Raw genomic sequence first — 18382 nt, forward strand, 5'->3', positions numbered from 1 at the left:
ACAGGGGATTGCACTGAATCTGTAGATTGCTTTGGGCAGCACAGACATCTTAACAATATTAATTCTTCCAATCCATGAGCCTGGAATGTTTTTCCATTTGTGTCATCTTTGATTTCTTTCAGCAGTGTTTTATAGTTCTCTTTTTTTTGTAGAGCTCTTTCACCTCCTTGGTGAGATGTATTCCCAGGTATCTGTTGTATGTATGTGGCCATTGTAAATGATACTGCATTCTTGATTTGGTTCTCAGCTTGAACGTTGTTGGTATATAGAAATGCTACTGATTTTTCAGTGTTGACTCAAATTTCATTGTTCTCCTTTAATGGGAACTCATTTTTCTTATGAGATAAATTCTGGTATGGTTTATTTAAATATGCATTTAGATGTACCTTTAACTACTGCATTAGGGTCTTTGCATAGTCTTGTGTATGAATATATGTGCACCATTTTGTACTTATTCATGTAATAACCAATTATGAAATACTGATTACTGAAGTAATCTTATTCTCCCTACCCTAGAAACATCCTCTACATCAAAAATAGGTACAGGATTTTAGAATTCCTCATTCAACTGTAGCTATAGGGATTAAACCTTGAAAATTATGTATTATACTTTATTTATTTAGTTATTTTTTTTTTTATATTTTGAGTTAGAGTCTCACTCCTTCACCCAGGCTGGAGTGCAGTGGCACGCATGCTCACGGCTACCCTAGCATCAACCTTCTGGGCTCCAGCGATCCTTCCACCTCAGCCTTCCAAGTAGCCGGAACAAGAGACATGCACTACCACTTCCAACTATTTTTTATTTTATTGTAGTGACGAGGTCTTACCAAGTTGCCTGGTCTGGTCTCAAACCTGCGGGCTCAGGCAGTCCACTCGCCTCGGCCTCCCAAAGTGCTGGGATGACAGGCTGAGCCACGGAGCCCAGCCTGTATTATACTTTTTTATTGATTGATTGATTGATTGAGTTGGAGTCTCCCTCTGTCGCCCAGACTGGAGTGCAGTGGCTGCTTCCAGCCACTGCAGCCTCGACCTGCTGGGCTCCGGCGATCCTTCCACCTCAGCCTTCCGAGTAGCCAGAACTACAGGCGCGTGCTACCATGCCCAGCTAATTTTTGATTTATTGTAGAGGTGAGGTCTCGCCAAGTTGCCCAGGCGGGTCTCAAACCTGCGGGCTTAGGCCATCCACTCACCTCAGCCAAAGCGCGGGATGACAGGCTGAGCCACCGAGCCCGGCTATACTTTCTTATTTAAAATCTTAGACTTGTACAAGGAAAGAAAAAACTCATCAATAATTCTTTATATAACTACATGCCACAGTCATAATAATATTCTTATATAGATTATTTTATTATATTATTCCCTGGATCTACCTATCTTATAATAATCGCTTCCTAGAGGAGAGAAGATAAAGTAGAACAGAGTTCTTTTACTTTTTATTGTATGAGAGGGACCCAAAAAAACCAAAATTATATTTTGGAGGGCAGGCCCTTGTAGTGCAGGCTTCCCCTGCTAGCTACGTATTCTAAGAACCCATTGGCATCAGCATGCCAGCTATTGTTGTTGTGAGAGGCTGAGTTTGTATCAGTGAATTTTTTTTGGAGATTCTTGTAACACATTTCCCATTTCATGATGAATGATTTACAAGTGCACCTGTCCACACTGTGTTGAGTCTTCAGCAGTTTTTGACCAAAACCAGCATGACTCCCAGCCATCCTCCCTGTTCACGTGATCTCACCCCAAGTGACTTTTTTTGTTTCCCCGAATGAAGAAAGTCCTCAAAGGGAAATGTTTTGTTGATGTGAAAGAGGTGAAACAAAAAATGGCAGAATCACCAAAAGGCATCAAAAGTGACAAGTTCAAGAACCGTTCTGAGCAGTGAAGAAAGTGTCTTGAAAGGTGTACTGCATCCTACGGGGAGTACTTTGAAGGCGACCAAAGTTTAAACATGTGAGAATAAATACACATTTTTTTACAAATTGGGGATTTTGGGGTCTCCTCTTGTACATATTTATGAGGTCTTTAAGGAAAATCCCATATTTCTTTTTAAATAAAGCTATTGTTTTTAAAAAAAGGAAAAAGAAGAAATGGAATTATGATATGAAAATAGAACAAGCACTTGGCTGTCAAAAAAGAGTTTAAATAATTAGGCCCAATTGAATTAGTTTTCAAAGTTTTGAAAACCACAAGTGGGTTATACTTTTAGTTATTTTGAGAGACTGTGTACAAAGAGATGGTCCCATAAAATTGAAAACATCTCATTCTTTTCCTACATTCAGTTTCATGAACTGACAGAAGGTAACTTGGTAAAAACATTGTTCTAGGAATAAAAAATCTGTGTGCAGTATTCAGTATCGAGAAAATACCAGTCCATTTGTATTCATTTTGGTTTAGACTCAAGATTTTAAATCAGGTAATTGAGAGTCTAGACTCATGCCCTACATTTTTGATAGCTTATAGACGTGTTCTTCATGATTCTAAATCAATATATTAAAATGATGAGTTAGAATTTCTTAGATCAGGAGGTGGTGTGAACACTGATAGGCAGCCCGGGTTTACTTGTTTATTTTGCCTTTTCTTATTAAACCACTGAACTATTAGATATGATGAATGCCGTAGATATAAATTGATATCAGCAAGGTACTGACTGATTTTTTTGTTTTTATGTGTTCTCATAGACACAGTAAGAATGTGGGCTGGAGATTAGAGCAGTTAAGTGCACTATTTCCACATTGTGGTGAGTAATCGATTAGTGCTGAGCTAGAAGGCAGTCTCTGGAGATGTGCTGAAGGGCTCAGTCCTTAGAACTGGGGTCCCAAATGTGTTTATCTGTGATAGATGGTAATTCAGAAAGTCTGTAGGCCTCAAAATTCCAGGTAGAAAAAACGTCCAGCAAAGTGAATATTCGGAAATATTTCCGCAGCCTGGAAAGTCGTTAGTTTTTCTTTCCTTCTGTGTGTGTGTGTGTGTGTGTGTGTGTGTGTGTGTGTGTGTGTGTTTAGTGATCTCACCTATAACACATACACACATGCAGGTGTAGTAAGAGTGAATTTACTGTTAGTTCGTGTAAAGAAGTCTCAGTGTTTTTGCACATTCCTCTCTAATGTGTTGATAGACTGGCAGTGATCTTGGTTTTATTTTGTGAATTCAACCTAGGGACAAACTTCACCAAAATACCAGTCTTGGAAAATAATATCTTCCTGTGAAAATCAGACTGTGAAGCCTCAAAATACTTAATTAAAATACTTCAACTAAATCCTGCATATTTTGTCAAAATCAATTTATAATTATGGGGGAAATCAGATTAATTTCAACCCAATCAGTAAATTGTCAAGAGGGATTTTTTTTGTTGGTGCCAGTGTAGCTGCTGTTACCAGAAGATATTGACAGAGTAAGAAATGAAGATCAAATTGCAGAAAACTGATTGAATACCAAACTTTTAAAAGACACAGTGTCCATGATATTAAAAATAATTTGCAAACTGAGGAAATAAATAAAAGATGTTCAGAACAGTGTCACCTGTGTCTTGCAGATACATTTTCTGCCTTGTCTCTGAATCCACCTGGATTCAAATCCTGGCTTCGTTCCTCACTGTTTAAGCTCGGGCACATTGCTTTACCTCGTTATGCTTGCTGCTTCATCACATTGGGTTGTGGAGGAACTAAATGAAATTATACCTGTAAAATAATTTTTTAGAACATTATCTGGCACATAACGAATACTTCCCCAAAAACTCAGTAATTCGTGAGTTTCTCCATCACTGTCTCATCTGGCTCTTGTTTGTGCTTCTTTGTCAAGTCAGAAAATACGTAGATGAAAGACTGAGGTGGAAGGATCGCCTGACCCCAGCAGGTCGAGGCTGCGGTGGCTGTGAGTGTGCCACAGCACTCCAGCCTGGTTAACGAGAGGGGGAGACTCCGACTCAAAGACAAATAACATTTTAAAAAAAGATATATAGAGAACAAGCAGTAGAACAGGATTTTCTGAGTTCATAGCTAGGCATTGGTATACTTTGCTCCCATTTTTTCCCCAGCCCCAAGACTTCTTAGCCCCCTCACACATTGGTCACTGTATCTTATCAGGCCCTATTCATTTCTGTAGCCATCACGTGTTCCCTACCCTTCTGCTGGGTTTAAGTCTTCAAAAACCACCTCCTCTGTCTTAAACCCTGAAGAACCTCATGTTCTATCCAGAACCACACATGCTATCTAAACTTTACTGAGGATCACTTAGAGTGTCTATGAAAATTGATGCATTTGGACTTCATCCCTGACTACTAAATTAGAATGAACTTGGCAGAGGCATGAGTTGTCAGAATGTAGTGTAAAACCTCAAGTAGCTTAAACCCTTTAGAATACTTAAAAATGATTCCTTTGGTGTTGATTAATAAAGCAGAATTCAGAATGCCAATACCACGCACTCAAAAGCTTTAAGAATATCAAGTTTAGGAATTTCCATTTTACTGAACACTTAAGAGGGAAATGTACTGGAAGAAATATTGCTTGCAGGTTATTTGTGTTTCTACCACTTTGACCATGTAGAAGAAATATTGCTTGCAGGTTATTTGTGTTTCTACCACTTTGACCAAGAAAGAAACAAGAAACTTTGTTTGTTTTTTAATATGGTATGTAAGACATAACACACCAAAAGGTCATCTCTAGTAATAGTAGAGAACAGAGCTATATTCATAAAACCTCCTTCTCTCAAGTGCTTTCTATGTGAGATTTGACATTAATGCAAATTCTTTGTTATGTGTATGTTAAGTTCTGTGCTTTTCTGGTAAATTTTTATTTTGCATACCTCCTGGTTATTAATAAAAGTCAGTTCTTCCAATTTAACCTCCTCATCGTGACTTACTCCTTTTTCCATAATTTATTTTATAAAGAGCTTCTATATTTAAAAAGCCATCATCTTGCAAAGACATTAATAATCAGATATTTGGGAAATAATACATGAGAAAATACTTAAATTTGGTCCTGAAATTATAAAACAAGGTATGCCATCTTGGCACACTTGATCTTTTTTGTGTTTATATCTCTCTGCCACTTTCGAAGGCCTTATCTTATTTTTGAGACGTTGTTAAGGAAAGAAAGTCACATCTTAATATTTTAGATAAGCGGTTCTCTTAAATTCCTGGTAAGGGGTTGAGGAGCAGAAACTGGAGTCAGCAATCCCTGACGGGCTACCCACACCTGACACCATATGTCCGTAGTGTGAGCAAGAAAATGTAGCACAGCCATTTCAAAGACCATCCATTACTTAATGTGAGATCTCATTATTTTTGGCCACCATTAATACCTTGAATACTTGTCAGACATCTGCCCATTCACTCATTGGCTTAGTCAACTATTCATTTTAAAACAGCTTGTTCCAGGCACTGTTGATCTCACAAGGCAGCATATTTCTGCCCACATTGACCTTAATAGATAAATAATAAGCGGATACATATATAATACTTTATTAAAGATCATAAGGAAATCAAACATGGTGAAGGAGTCAGAAATGCCGTTTAGATAAAGAAGCCAGTGAAGGCCATTCTTGAGGGGTAAGCAGACCACCTAAATGATGCAGAGAAAGAAACTACGCAAAGATGTTTGGGCCAAAGTCTTTCATGAGTAGAAGGCAAACGGAAGAACTCAGCGGTAGGAATGAGCTCGACTCAGTGTCGAGGAGACCACCGTGGCCAGCGCAAGGCAAAGGAATAGGCGTGAAAAGGGGTGAGGCAGGGACCAGATCATGGAAGCCTTTGTAGTCTGTGGTGAGAAGTTCAGATTTTAGAAGGTGTAATCCAGAGAGCAACCATATGCTATTGTTGTGGAAAATTGAGGCTCAGAGGCAGTCAACTTGCCCAGGTTCATGCACCTAGTGTCTTGCATAGGAGTGTTGGAATCCCCTTTTTTTGTCTAATCCAAATCCTATGCTCCTTGTACCATATCAAGTTGCCTTTCATTAACTAGTCTGGTGAATTTGGGTTTGTTGGTTTTTTGTTTTCAAGACAGGGTCTCACTCTGTCACCCAGGCTGGAGTGCAGTTGCACAATCACAGCTCACTGAAACCCAGAAATCCTGGCTTCAGGTGATCCTGAGTTAGCTAGGACTGCAGGTGCAGCCCACCCTCCGATTGATTTTATTTATTTTCGTTTTTGGTAGAGACAGGTCTTGCTATATTACCTAGGCTGGTCTCAAACTCCTGGCCTCAAGCGGTCCTCCTACCACAGTCTCCAAAGCGCTAGGATCACAGGCATGAATCCTCCCTCATGTGGCCTTTTGTTTTTTAGACGTGATCTTCACTTCAGTGGACCCAAATCAAATGCTCTCTATAGTAAAAAAAAGTAGATGGATACATATTTGAAAGGACTTCTATATAAAAAGGAGACAAAGGAAGCTGTGTATATACCATACTATATAATATTGAATACGTACAGTATTATGTTTTGGAATGATAATTTTGAATGCTTTTTTGATGTTTCAACATTTGAAACCCCAAATTAAAGAAGACAGCACATCATTAAAAAGCATACTGATTGAATAGCAATTAGGTACAAAAAAGAAAATACTTAAAACACACCAGGAGTAACCTATTACGTTTTATTCCTTGAACATACTTTATAATAATTTTATATTAAATCCTGTTGATATAAAACAGGATAGTATTGTTAACTCCGCACCATGCTGTTTAAAGAGGAGGGACGTTCATACTTTTATATAAAGTCTGATATACTTAGGTCTGTGAATGAAATGAAAATAGGGCGGTATTCTGAGGAAATAGCCTGTTATAACCTGAATGATAAGCTGACGGTCTAAATAGTTCCAATTACAGGGAAAAGTTATCTGCCTAAAAAGGCCATTAGAGGACATTTAGGGTAAGATGAAAAAATATTCTACTTTGAAGACAGAAAGTGATATTTAGACATTTGGGGATTCTATTCAGAATTTAAATTGCCTATGAAATTTAAATAAATATATTATTTTAAAACATTTCTTTTAAAATGTATATCTAAATCATTCTCTTGTGAAATAAGACATTAATGGTCGTATGTGCCATTTTTGTGGGTGTCTCTTCAGTGTGGTTATCAGGGTGCTTTCCCTCAACTTTACAATTAACATCTAAAATGGAAGCCACACTTTCAAAAAATACATTTGAAGGAAAAAAAAAATTAAACCAAGCAATAGCTATGGCTGAACCTAGGTGGTTTTTATATTTGAATTAAAGTAGAACAATAATTAAAAGACGTTATTCCGGTCGCGGTAGCTCACACCTTTAGTCCCAGCTCTTTGGGAGGCTGAGATGGGAGGATTGAGACCCGAAGTTCAAGACCAGCCTAGGCTACATAGCAAGGGTGAGGCTGAAGGATCATCTGAGCCTGAGAGGTTGAGATTACAGTGAGCTGGGGTCCTGCCACCACTGCCCTCCCGCCTGAGTAACAGAGTGAGACACTGACCAAAAAAAAAAAATTAAACAGATTTTGCTTATTTTTTGCCTAAGAAGAGTTATTAAGGCTCTTGTTCCTTGTGTGTCATATTGTAATTCGCATTTAATGAACATTAAGCATTCCTTTAAAAATCATAAATATGTCCTGAAACAATTCTTCCAGCATTGAATTTTTATTCTCAGCTTAGAATAACACATTACTATAATTTCCCCCAACTTAGGTGTAATTTCAGTAGAGAGGTGATCAAAGCCAAATCACACATAATTTGAATGAAGAGAATGGATACACTCATAATAGTTCATGATTGCAACAATAACCGCTTAACGTGATTATTGAACAGCAAAATGGTCTTGCTCTGATCCTATTTTTCCCCAAATAACAAAGTGATGGTATTTTTGGTAGGGCAGAAATTTACAAAGACCAAATATCTCTGCTATTCATAAGGTGGACTTGTTCCCCTTGAATCCGTTACTTACACATAAAACTGGATACACAATATATATCAGCTACTAACATTTTAGGACCGGGTCCTTTTCTCACTCTTTTTTGTTATTTCAGAACCAAGAACTTTATGTATCATAAGAGAATGAATGATTGAATAAATGAAAGGATAGATGAAATAATGTCACAATTGCTTTAATAGTTCACAGCCACTTGGATAGATTTAGAATCTGTAACATGCAGCAATCTATCACAGAAACAAAGAAGCGAGTACCGCATGTTCTGTCTTTTAAGCTGACCCTGAGCATTTACCATAATGCTATAAGGAAGGGATTGGCAGTAGCTGGAAACTGCCAAGGGAGGAGAGTCACATGACATCAGTAAGGGGACCTGACCTCAAACTAGGTGAAGTGGGGACCAAAGGGAGACCCAGACTTTGCCTGTATGGTGACTGCTCATGTTCCTAATCCTGAATTGTACCCCACATCTTCAAAATAAATATGTTTAAAAATAAGTAAAATTAGTAGTAAAGAAAATACTCATATTGGAAAGCATTAGCTCCTGCCTGAGTAGCATGATGTGAAGTTTATGCTTAAATTAATGTCGTGTTGTTTCTTTAGCTATAGTACCAACCTTGTAGATCAGTAATTAGTCATTTTTTAGAGCATCCCAAATAACCTTTCACTCAAATTATGTAGATTTTTGGTGATATGTGAGAAAAGAAAAAGTTATCCCAAGTTATTTGCAAGCTGTGCGTTCCCACTAATCCATAAGTGACTAGTAATGTCTGAGGTCTTTAAAACGTCCACTCTTATTGAGAATTGTGTGATGTCTTCCTGGCTCGCCTACTTTGATTTTTTTTTTTTTCCCCTCTGTAACTGATTGCCTCTAACACAATGTCTGGTACGCGATATATATTGTCTTTTATTCTTTCAGATTGCTTTTGGGTTTTGTTGTTTTTAGTGATTCTTGCTTTTAAACTATAAAATCCTAAAAGGCATGAACTAGTCAAAATTTTGCATAACCTCCAAACTCCTAGTGTAGTAAATATTGGTTACACGGACTAGAAGATGACTTTTCTTCTGCAGATTTTTTTTCTTTCCTTTTTTTTCTTTTTTGTTTTTTGCCTGAAGGCAGCTACTGCATAGATGGTATTTGGAAGTCCTAAAAGAAATAAGCGTAACACTTCCTAAAAGACTCTAAAATTGTAGATGAATGTTCCTAATGTTTAGTTTTGACTGCCTTATTTGGGACCCTACCTATTAAATTCCAAATTAGTATATGTATACTTAGTACCAGCATTATGAGCTGCATACTCTTGGCGGTTTCATGAACACTAGCTATGGAACAGGTGTTTCTTCCATTATTGCAGGGTCCTTTGGCAGGAAAACTTTAGGGTCTTTACGGACTACACATTTGAACAATCATTCTAGAAAATAGGAAGAATTCATTATCTAAAACTGCTGTTTTTTTGTTATTGTAAAGCATTTTTGGTTTTGGCACTAGGCAGCCTTGTTTCATGGGGATCTGGTTCTTTTCTGCCATATTTATACACAGCCCACTACATTTGCAACTATGCGTTGCTGGCAACATAAACTGCCCCGCCTCTCATTTGTAGCTAAAAGTAAGTGATGTGTCAACGATAAAAACTTGGAATTGTGTGTCTTAAGTAAGTGAACTTCCTTTTATGTTTTTTTGCAGGAAGAAGCACTGCATGGATTTCGAGTGAGTGATTATTTTGACTACATGGAAATTCTGGAGCAGAACTACCGACCAGTGGTGCTGCGAGATATGCACAACACCAAAGTGCAGAGCACATAAGTCAGGAGGTGCAGTGCTTGGATGGACGCTTTGCTTGTTTTCAGAGGCAACAAGGGGACTTGACTGTTTTCTGTCTGTATTTGTAACATCTTGTGCTTTGTGAGTATACACATTGTAAACCAATACTGAGAGGTTTTCAATATAGTAATATATTCAAGTAGGTATTAGCTCAATTTGTGAATTCATTTTTGTGTTTTTAGCTTGTAAGTTTGTTTTAGAATCAGATCTAGCTCACTTACAGTTTTTTGGTTTTGTCTTTTGAGTCAGTATCTCACTCTATCTCCCAGACTGGAGCACAGTGGCATGCTCACAGCCACTGCAGCCTGCTGGGTTCAGGCAATCCTTCTGCCTCAGTTTCCAAGTAGCTGGAACCACAGGCTCATACCACCATGACCACCTAATTTTTTTATTTATTGTAGAGATGAGGTTTCACCAAGTTGCCCAGGCTGGTCTTGAACCCATGTGCTCAGGCAATCCTCTTGCCTCTGCCTCCCAAAGTTCTGGGATGGCAGGCATGAGCCTCCGTGCCCAGCACTTAGCAGTTCTTATTCATGTTTACATCTTCTTCACCAGATGATTAAAATATTTTTTTTCCAGTGAGTTTGGAAAGAAGAAACAAGATTGTAAATAATTATCTGCCTAGTTACAGAGAGTCCATAGAGGCAAGGAAAAGACAAGTTATTTTGTGTGTTCTTACATTTGTGTATAAATAAAGGAAAATAGACAAAAGCACAGCCGCTTATTTTACACGTAGGCGAACAAATGATATTTATCAAGGCAAGTAGTAGGAAAACTTGTCCTGGGATTGTTTTTCTGAGGGCTGCTTTGATACCTATAACAATTTATAGTCTTTTGTTTGAAATGTAGTCTTTACATGGTTCATTTAAAAGATTGATTGGTTATTTCATACTTTTAAGCATTCTACTCTTATTTGTTATGCATTTTCCGTCAGTGATACATTTTGATTTGTAGTGAACTCGAAAACATTATGAGAGAGTGGATTTCAGAATGATTTTAAATGACTAACACTATGTTTTATTTTATTTAAATGGAAGTCTATTCCTCAGTACGATTAATACCATATGTGAGGGTCTAGTTTTTTAATATCATAATTGTCACATTTAACATATGAAAGGTAATATACAAATATATTAAACTTCATTTCCAGTCACCAATTTATTTCACAACTCTTTTTAAATTATAAAAATCATTTTGTCTTCTTTTCTTATATCTAAAATATAAGTCAACCATTAAAACCATTCCATCTCTGACGCTGCTTTTTCAATAAAACACTTCTTTTCAACCAAAAACGGATCGCCCACACGCTCATTTTTTCTTTTACCACGCTGAAACAACTGGTACTACACAGCTTTCAATTTTGTGATATTTAGGCTATTGCAGCATCAACCTTCCAAAATCAAGTTTTATGCTGTAAATGCCAACAGTAGCTTCTCAATAATGGAGTTCCTGAAGGGCACTGTGAAATTGAGAAAGGTAGTTTGAGCAAGTTGATGTGACACATCGCCTGCTTTTGCTCCAGCTGATGGGGATTAAGGGCGAGCGTCCTCTACAACTCAAAGCACCAAGCTTGTCTACTTTAAGACCTAATTTTGAGAAGCTGTTCCATGGAACCTGTAACACATGTTTATGGCTGCATTTCTTCCATTCTGTACTTGAGTTATTGTTATGGGTCCTATGAAATGTGTAGCTTTATTTCTTTGTGTAATCTCTTATGCAGCAGTTGGAAATACAAAGGGAGAAGAACAAACTGTAATTTAATTTTGGGCTATTCATTGGTGCTCGTCATTGGAAACTTAGGTAAGATCTAGATTCTAACCATTATGTTCTGAAAAAAGTGACTTTAGCTTAGAGCCAGAAGACTTTCATTTTCATTTGGTAAATGAGAAATGTCTTGAGAAGAATGACCTAGAAGCTTGTTTGGTGGAAGAAAATAAAAAATATGGCAGTCTGTGTAGCTACCATTAGAGTTATTTTTGCCCTTGTTTTTAAGAGTGTCCTTTAGAACAAGAATGCCCTGTCTTGCCCCTGGTTTTGTTTTTAATTATTTAAAGTATAAGTTCTTAGAACAGACTGTATTTCTAGTTTGTGGAGGAGTAACTGGTACATTCAACAGGATTCAATTATAATAAATTATATTTTATGAGATAATGTAAGCAGATTGGTGAAAAATTTCAGCACTCTTATATTAATCTTTGAATATCTTCTCATAGAATTTCACACTTGTAGTTATGTCTCCTCATGAATTATAGGCATCTAAAGAATCTGCGAAGGTAGTCTAAGCCCCAGAAGTTCACCTCAACTTTCTAACAGGGCTCGGCATAAATTTTTGATCAGTCAATAATGTGGTGCTCTAGTTTGGTTTTCCGATTTCTAGATGTTAAAGAAATGTCTTTGGTCATTCATTAAACAGTCATGTTTTAAGGACTACACATATAATAAAATATTTTTAATATTCAGGATAGGATAAATGAGATACAGCATCTTCACTGAAAGAGTTTGCAGTGTGTGTGGGAAGACCAATAATCCCCAAACCATGGAAATAGAGTGTTAAAGGTGACAGGTAAGAATTGACCTGTGGATGCAGTGACCTCGAAAAGAGCAGTTTCTACAAACTAGTGAGGGTAAAAGTTTGACTGGATTATACCAAGAGGAGAAGTTTTAGCGACTGCTCTTTCTAGCATGTTGCTGCAAACGTTAGGAGAATAGGGGCTGTAGCTAAAGAAAGAATGACACCCAAGCAAGCTTTGCTGTTCTGAGATGGGAAACAACAGGAGCATGTTTGTATTTGGAGGGAAGGGATGCATTCCAGAGGAAAGATTGACACTGGAGAGGAAGAGCTGGAGTGAATGCCACGAATAAATGAGACAGGAATGGAATTTGGTGAATAATTAGCAGAATTAGCCTTTGCTTGGAGCATGGACTCTTCATTCCAAGTATCAGAGGAGGACACACAATAAATGGACCAGACACAGGTTGGGCATTTCTGGAAGCTGTTGTTTTCTCAAGATATAGGAACCAAGGTCATCAGGTAGGAGTTGGGGTGGCAAAAACCTTTGGTGCTTTTTGGAGATGAGAGTATGTGAAACATTTGTCAAGAATGTTAAAGAAATGTCTTTGATGGGAGAGTGAATGAACTGGAAAAACATTGTATAATTGTGATTTAGTGGTCAGGAGAGGAGTTAGCAGAGTTGTATGTTTTTCTCCAGGCACCTTTTACAGTGCGGGGGCAGGCAAGGTAGGTTGAACTGAGTTGAACCAGGGTTTTGGTTTAGCCAAGAGAATGTCCTAAGCAAGGAAGGGCGCAGAGGTGTTGACTGTATATGCAAGGCAATTACTAGAATATAATATTGCAACTGTGGTGTCTAAGCTAGATTAGAAGTGGAGGCGAGAAGGAGGATATGATGCAGTCAGTGAAAGGCAACAGGGTCAGTGGATTGTAGGTGCTTCTGAATTGAAGGTTTCTTTGGTTTGGAGTACTCAAGAGAGAAAAGTGAAATGATTAGACCGGCCGGGCTCAGTGGCTCAGCCTGTAATCCCCCACCTTTGGGAGGCTGAGGTGAGTGGATTGCCTGAGCCCGCGGGTTCGAGACCCACCTGGGCAACTTGGCGAGACCTCATCTCTACAGTAAATAAATGAGGTGGGCGTGGTAGCACATTGTAGTTCCAGCTACTTGGAAGACTGAGGCGGAAGGATCGCCGGAGCCCAGCAGGTTGAGGCTGCAGTGGCCAGGAGTGGCCACTGCACTCCAGTTTGGGTGACAGAGTGAAACTCCAACTCAAAAAGAAAAGAAATGATTAGACCTACCAGTTGTTAAGTGAAATGCTTAAAATTGAGGAGGAGTTGAATGTGAGAGTGAATTACTAGGGGAAAAAGAGAGGCGACATTACTGCAGGAAAGGAAGTCAAGGAGCTGGGATTTCAGTTTGGAAAGAATCATTTTTTTTTTTTATTGAAGTTACCAAAAATTTGACAAGGAAGTGTTTTGTATACCTTGAAAAAGAACCCAAAGCTAAAATCTTCAACGATTAATCTAGAATGAAAAAATTGACAAGAGGATATCTAAGATACAAAAATAGATGAAAATCAAAGACAGTGGTACAGTTGTTATTTTTCACATAATATCTGATTTGTTTAATGGTACAGTCTTTATTTTCATACTGTGTCTAATGTGTTAATAAAACATCTAATTTCTTTGAGACTTTTAGCTGAGTAAGCATTTTTTTATACAAAAAGCACAAACCATAGAAGGAAAAAATGATACATTTTTATACACTTCTTCAAAATTTAAAAAGAAAAAAAAGCTCTTCAAAACACACTTTCAAGCCAGGCATAGTAGCTTACACCTATAATCCCAGTACTCTGGAAGGCTGAAGTGAAAGGATCACTTGAACTCAGGGGTTCAAGACCAATCTAGACAATATAGTGAAACCTGGTCTCTACAAGAAATTAAAAATATTTAGTTGAGCATGGTGGCACATGCCTGTAGTCCTAGCTACTCAGGAGGCTGAGGCTAGAGGATCACATGAGCCCAGGAGTTCAAGGCTGTGGTGAGCCACGATTGTGCCGCTGCACTCCAGGCTGAGGTTATAGAGTGAGATCCTCTTGAAACTTGAAAAACAAAACAGCCAAAAAAAAGCACTTCCAAATAAATGAAAAAATAAGCCACAGTAGAATAGATTTGCTAATCATATCTGACAAAGGACCTTATATTCAGGTTATATAAAACTTCTAACTACTCAATAATACAGTGAACAAATCAATGATAAAATGGGCAAAATATTTGAACAGACCAACCAAGAAAATATACACAGTTGACAAGTACAGAAAAAGATGCTTATCCCCATTATTTTAGAGAAATGCAAATTAAAACCACAGGGAGATAATCACGACATATTCACTAAAATGTCTAAAACTAAAGCATGTACCATGAAGCAAAACAAAAACCTGGTTGCAAGGGTTAGCAAGGAAGTGGAGCAACTGGAACCCACCGTCTCTTGTAGGAATGGAAAGTACAGTGGACATTTGGGAGTTTGGGTTTTGTTTTGTTTTTCAGTTAAGCTTGCACATGACACACTCCAGGACTCAGATGGGACTCAGGAATACCCTATTCTAGGTGTTTCCTCAAAAGAAAATATATGTCCATACAGAGAATTGAAGATGAATGATATTTATGACTTTATTCATAATAGCCTCAGACTGGAAAGGAATCCACATTTCTTTCAACTGAATAAAGGATGAAAGAATTGTGGTTCAGCTATATAAAATGGACTTGAATTCAGCAATAAAAAGCAGCCTGCTTGTTGGTGCACACAAAATCATGTGTGACTCTGAAAAGCATCATGGCCAGACAATAAAAAGAGCACATGATGATTCCATATATATGCAATTCTAGAAAAGGCAAATGTATAGGGACAGAAAGAGTATTAAGTAGTTTCCAGGGGCTGTGAAGTGAAATCGAATAGAACCAGAGGGGACTTCTATATCGTGATTGTAGTGATGGCTCCGTGACTGTATACATTTTTTAAAAGACTTGGAAATGTATCTTAAAATGGATGGATTTTATTATATATAAATTCCACCTTGGTAAAGCTGACTTTATCAAAACAAGGATAGATACTACAAAGAAAAATTGACCATTCATCCTATTGAAAGAATTTTAACATGAGCACATATGTTAACTGTCGTTTTCTCAAGGATGTTGTAGTCAGCTAAATCTCTTCAGTTCCTATGTTGGTGAGAGTTTTTATGAGAAGTAGGTTTTGTCTTGGAAAGCAATTTATTCAGTGCTTTCTATTAAAATGATCATAGGAGTTTTTCCTTTCTTTCATATTAATATGTTGACATAATTGATTTTTGAATGTTCCACCAACCTTGCATTCCTGAGATAAACTCTATTTGGTCATAATATTTTATCGTTTTTACTTTTTTCAGATTTGGTTTGTAAACTTTCGTAAATAATTTTTATATCTATGCATATGAGGGATATTTATCTGTAGTTTTATTTGATTTTGATATCATGGTATTGCTGGCTTTATAAAATGAGTTGGGAACTGTTTCCTCACCTATTTTCTAGAAGAGTTTGTTCATAAATCATATAATTTTTTCCCCTAAATGTTTCATAGAATTCCCTAGTAAAGCCTAGAGTTTTCTTTGTTATAAGGGTAACTAAAAATTAAATTCATTTAGTAGCTATGTGTCTGCTTAAACCATCTGTTGCTTCTTTAATGAGCACCGGTAGTTTGTTTCTTTGAAGGACTTTTTTCACTTTGTCTGAATTGTCAAATTTATTGGCATCAAGTTATTCATAGATGTCCCCTATTATCCTTTTTAATATGTGTATAATTTGTATTGATGTCACTGTTCTCAATCTTGATATTTGTAATCTGTATCTTCTCTTTTTTCCTGAGTAGTTTGGCTAGAAGTTTATGAATTTTATAAATGTTTTCAGACAGTTGACTGTTAGTTTCATCAGTTTCTCCTTCTGTTGTTGTTCTCTGTTCTATTGATTTTCATTCTGATCTTTATTATTTCCTCTTTCTACTAATAGTCTTATTTGCTCCTCTTTTTCTAGCTTCTTAAAGTCTTTTATTTGAGATCCTTCTTTTTTTCCTGCTGTAGGTCTTTAGGTTTATAAATTCCCCATTAGTACTGCTTTGGGTGCATCTACAAGTTTTGATATGTATCTTATTTTCATTTGGTTAAAAATACTTCTTTGTTTACTTTTTGTTATTTTATTTAAACTATGAGTCATTCATAAGTATGTGATTTCATTTCCTAACATTTGGGGATTTCCCAGATATAATTTTGTCATTTCTAGTATAATCACATTATGGTCAGAACACTCTTGATATGATTTTAGTCCTTTTTAAATTACTGGAAGTTGTTTTATGTTACAAAATATTATCTATGTTGGTGAATGTTTCATGTACACTTAAACTAAATAGATATATCCTCTTGTTTTTTCATAAAGTGGTTTATAAATCTTAAGTAGATCAAATTGGTTCATATTTTTGTTGAAGTCTTTTTACATTTTACTAGACTTTCTAGCTACTTGTTTTATTAATTATTGAGAGAGTAATGTTGAAATTAAATTTAATTGTGAATTTGTTTTTCCTTTCAGTTCTATCCATTTTGGCTTTATAGATTTTTGAAGCTCAATTATCAGAGAGATAGCCTTTTATGATTATTTCATCTTGGTGAATTGACTGTTTTATCCTTATGAAATGACTATCTTTATTCCTAGGAATATTATTTGCTCTGAGGTTTTCTGTACTATTTCTAACCCACTCCAGGTTTCTGGGAATTTTTGTTGTTGGGACAGTTGTGGTGGTTGTTTGTTTTTGGCTTTTGGGGGGCAGGTAGGATTTGCATGGTCTTTTTCTATTGATTTACTTTTAATCTTTCTGTGTCTTTGAAGTGTTTTTATTGTAGGCAGCCTAGAGTTGGGTCTAACGTTTCCCACACCACCAAATATGGTATATCTTGCCTTCTAATTGGCATGTTTAGATAATTTACATTTTGTGTGGTTATTGATGTGTTTGAGCTTACATTGACATTTATCATATATGTATTTGTTTTCTATTTCCCCAACTGTTTTTTTTTTTTTTGGCCTTCTATTGGATTAATTGAATATCTTAGTTGATTTATATTATGTCTTCTGTTGCTTTAGTAGCTATATTTATTTTTCCTTTATTTTAGTGTTGCCTTCAGGCATATAGTATGAATGTATCGTTATTACAGTCAAGTAGTATCGCACCACTTTACATTTAGTAAAAGAACCTTACAACCATGAAAAGCCAACACGTTACTGGGTCATTCTAATCCATAAAATTCTCTCCTTCCTCTTAAAGTACAAGAGGTTTCTTAATCATTCACTGGTAAATAACTCTGCATCCTATGATATTTCTTATATTATTATTGTGAGCTGTTTTTTAACTCTTATTATTGTTTAATGCTACTATAATTATTCAACAAGTGTGTCGTCAGTAAACATTTTTCTTTTGGAAATGTCGTATACAAAAATTAAGTATAAGAAGCTTGAGAAGAGAGGCAAAATCATTTAATTCCCATCCCCTGGAAACTCTAGTCTAGTGCTAGGCATAAAGCAGAATCAGACTGTTTACTGAATGAAATGTCAAAGTTGTTTTGAATGATCATAGATACAGTTGGAGCAGAGGTTGAGATGTGAAGTCAGATTTTTCTCTCAGCTCCCTTAGGAGGAAACGACCTATGTACAAATATTTTTCTGCTCACTGTTTCCTGTATTTTTAATAGAAATAATAAAGTCTACTATATTATATTTAGAAAATCTTTTAACTAAAATGTGTATGTGAAAGAATTTTTCTTCTTTGGAAATGTTTGTGCATAGTATGTGTGTACTATTGCACGTGGGTATTATTTTGACTATGACCTGCATCTGATAGGCTGAGTGACCTACCTTGGTAACCTAATCATGATCTGGACACCAGTCTACAACTTTTCAAAATGCAGCTATTTGTGGAAATATGTGCCATCTTAAACTTACAAAAATGGAGAGGGATTAATTTGGTGTTTGAATCACATAGTCTCTTTCTGGAAACCATCAGCAAGAGACAGTTAATATGTCCCAAATGATGTAGTTGTGAAGGCAGAAGACTTGAAAATCTACCATGTCAAGATTTATCCTAGCAC

General features: G+C 36.6%; 1 protein-coding gene across 1 annotated transcript in view; it reads left to right on the forward strand.

The window, feature by feature from the left end:
* The window catches only part of TBC1D32 (TBC1 domain family member 32), a 246584-nt gene extending 236589 nt beyond the window's left edge, over window positions 1-9995 (forward strand). The window contains exon 31 of the mRNA XM_021710784.1: window positions 9572-9995. Coding sequence (XP_021566459.1) covers window positions 9572-9691 — 120 coding nt within the window. The 3' untranslated portion in view covers window positions 9692-9995. The remainder of the gene's footprint in view (window positions 1-9571) is intronic.
* Window positions 9996-18382: the final 8387 nt, after the last annotated feature.

Source organism: Carlito syrichta, unplaced genomic scaffold (assembly GCF_000164805.1).
Source record: "Carlito syrichta isolate Samal-C Ts95f unplaced genomic scaffold, Tarsius_syrichta-2.0.1 Scaffold301536, whole genome shotgun sequence".
NCBI lineage: Eukaryota > Metazoa > Chordata > Mammalia > Primates > Tarsiidae > Carlito > Carlito syrichta.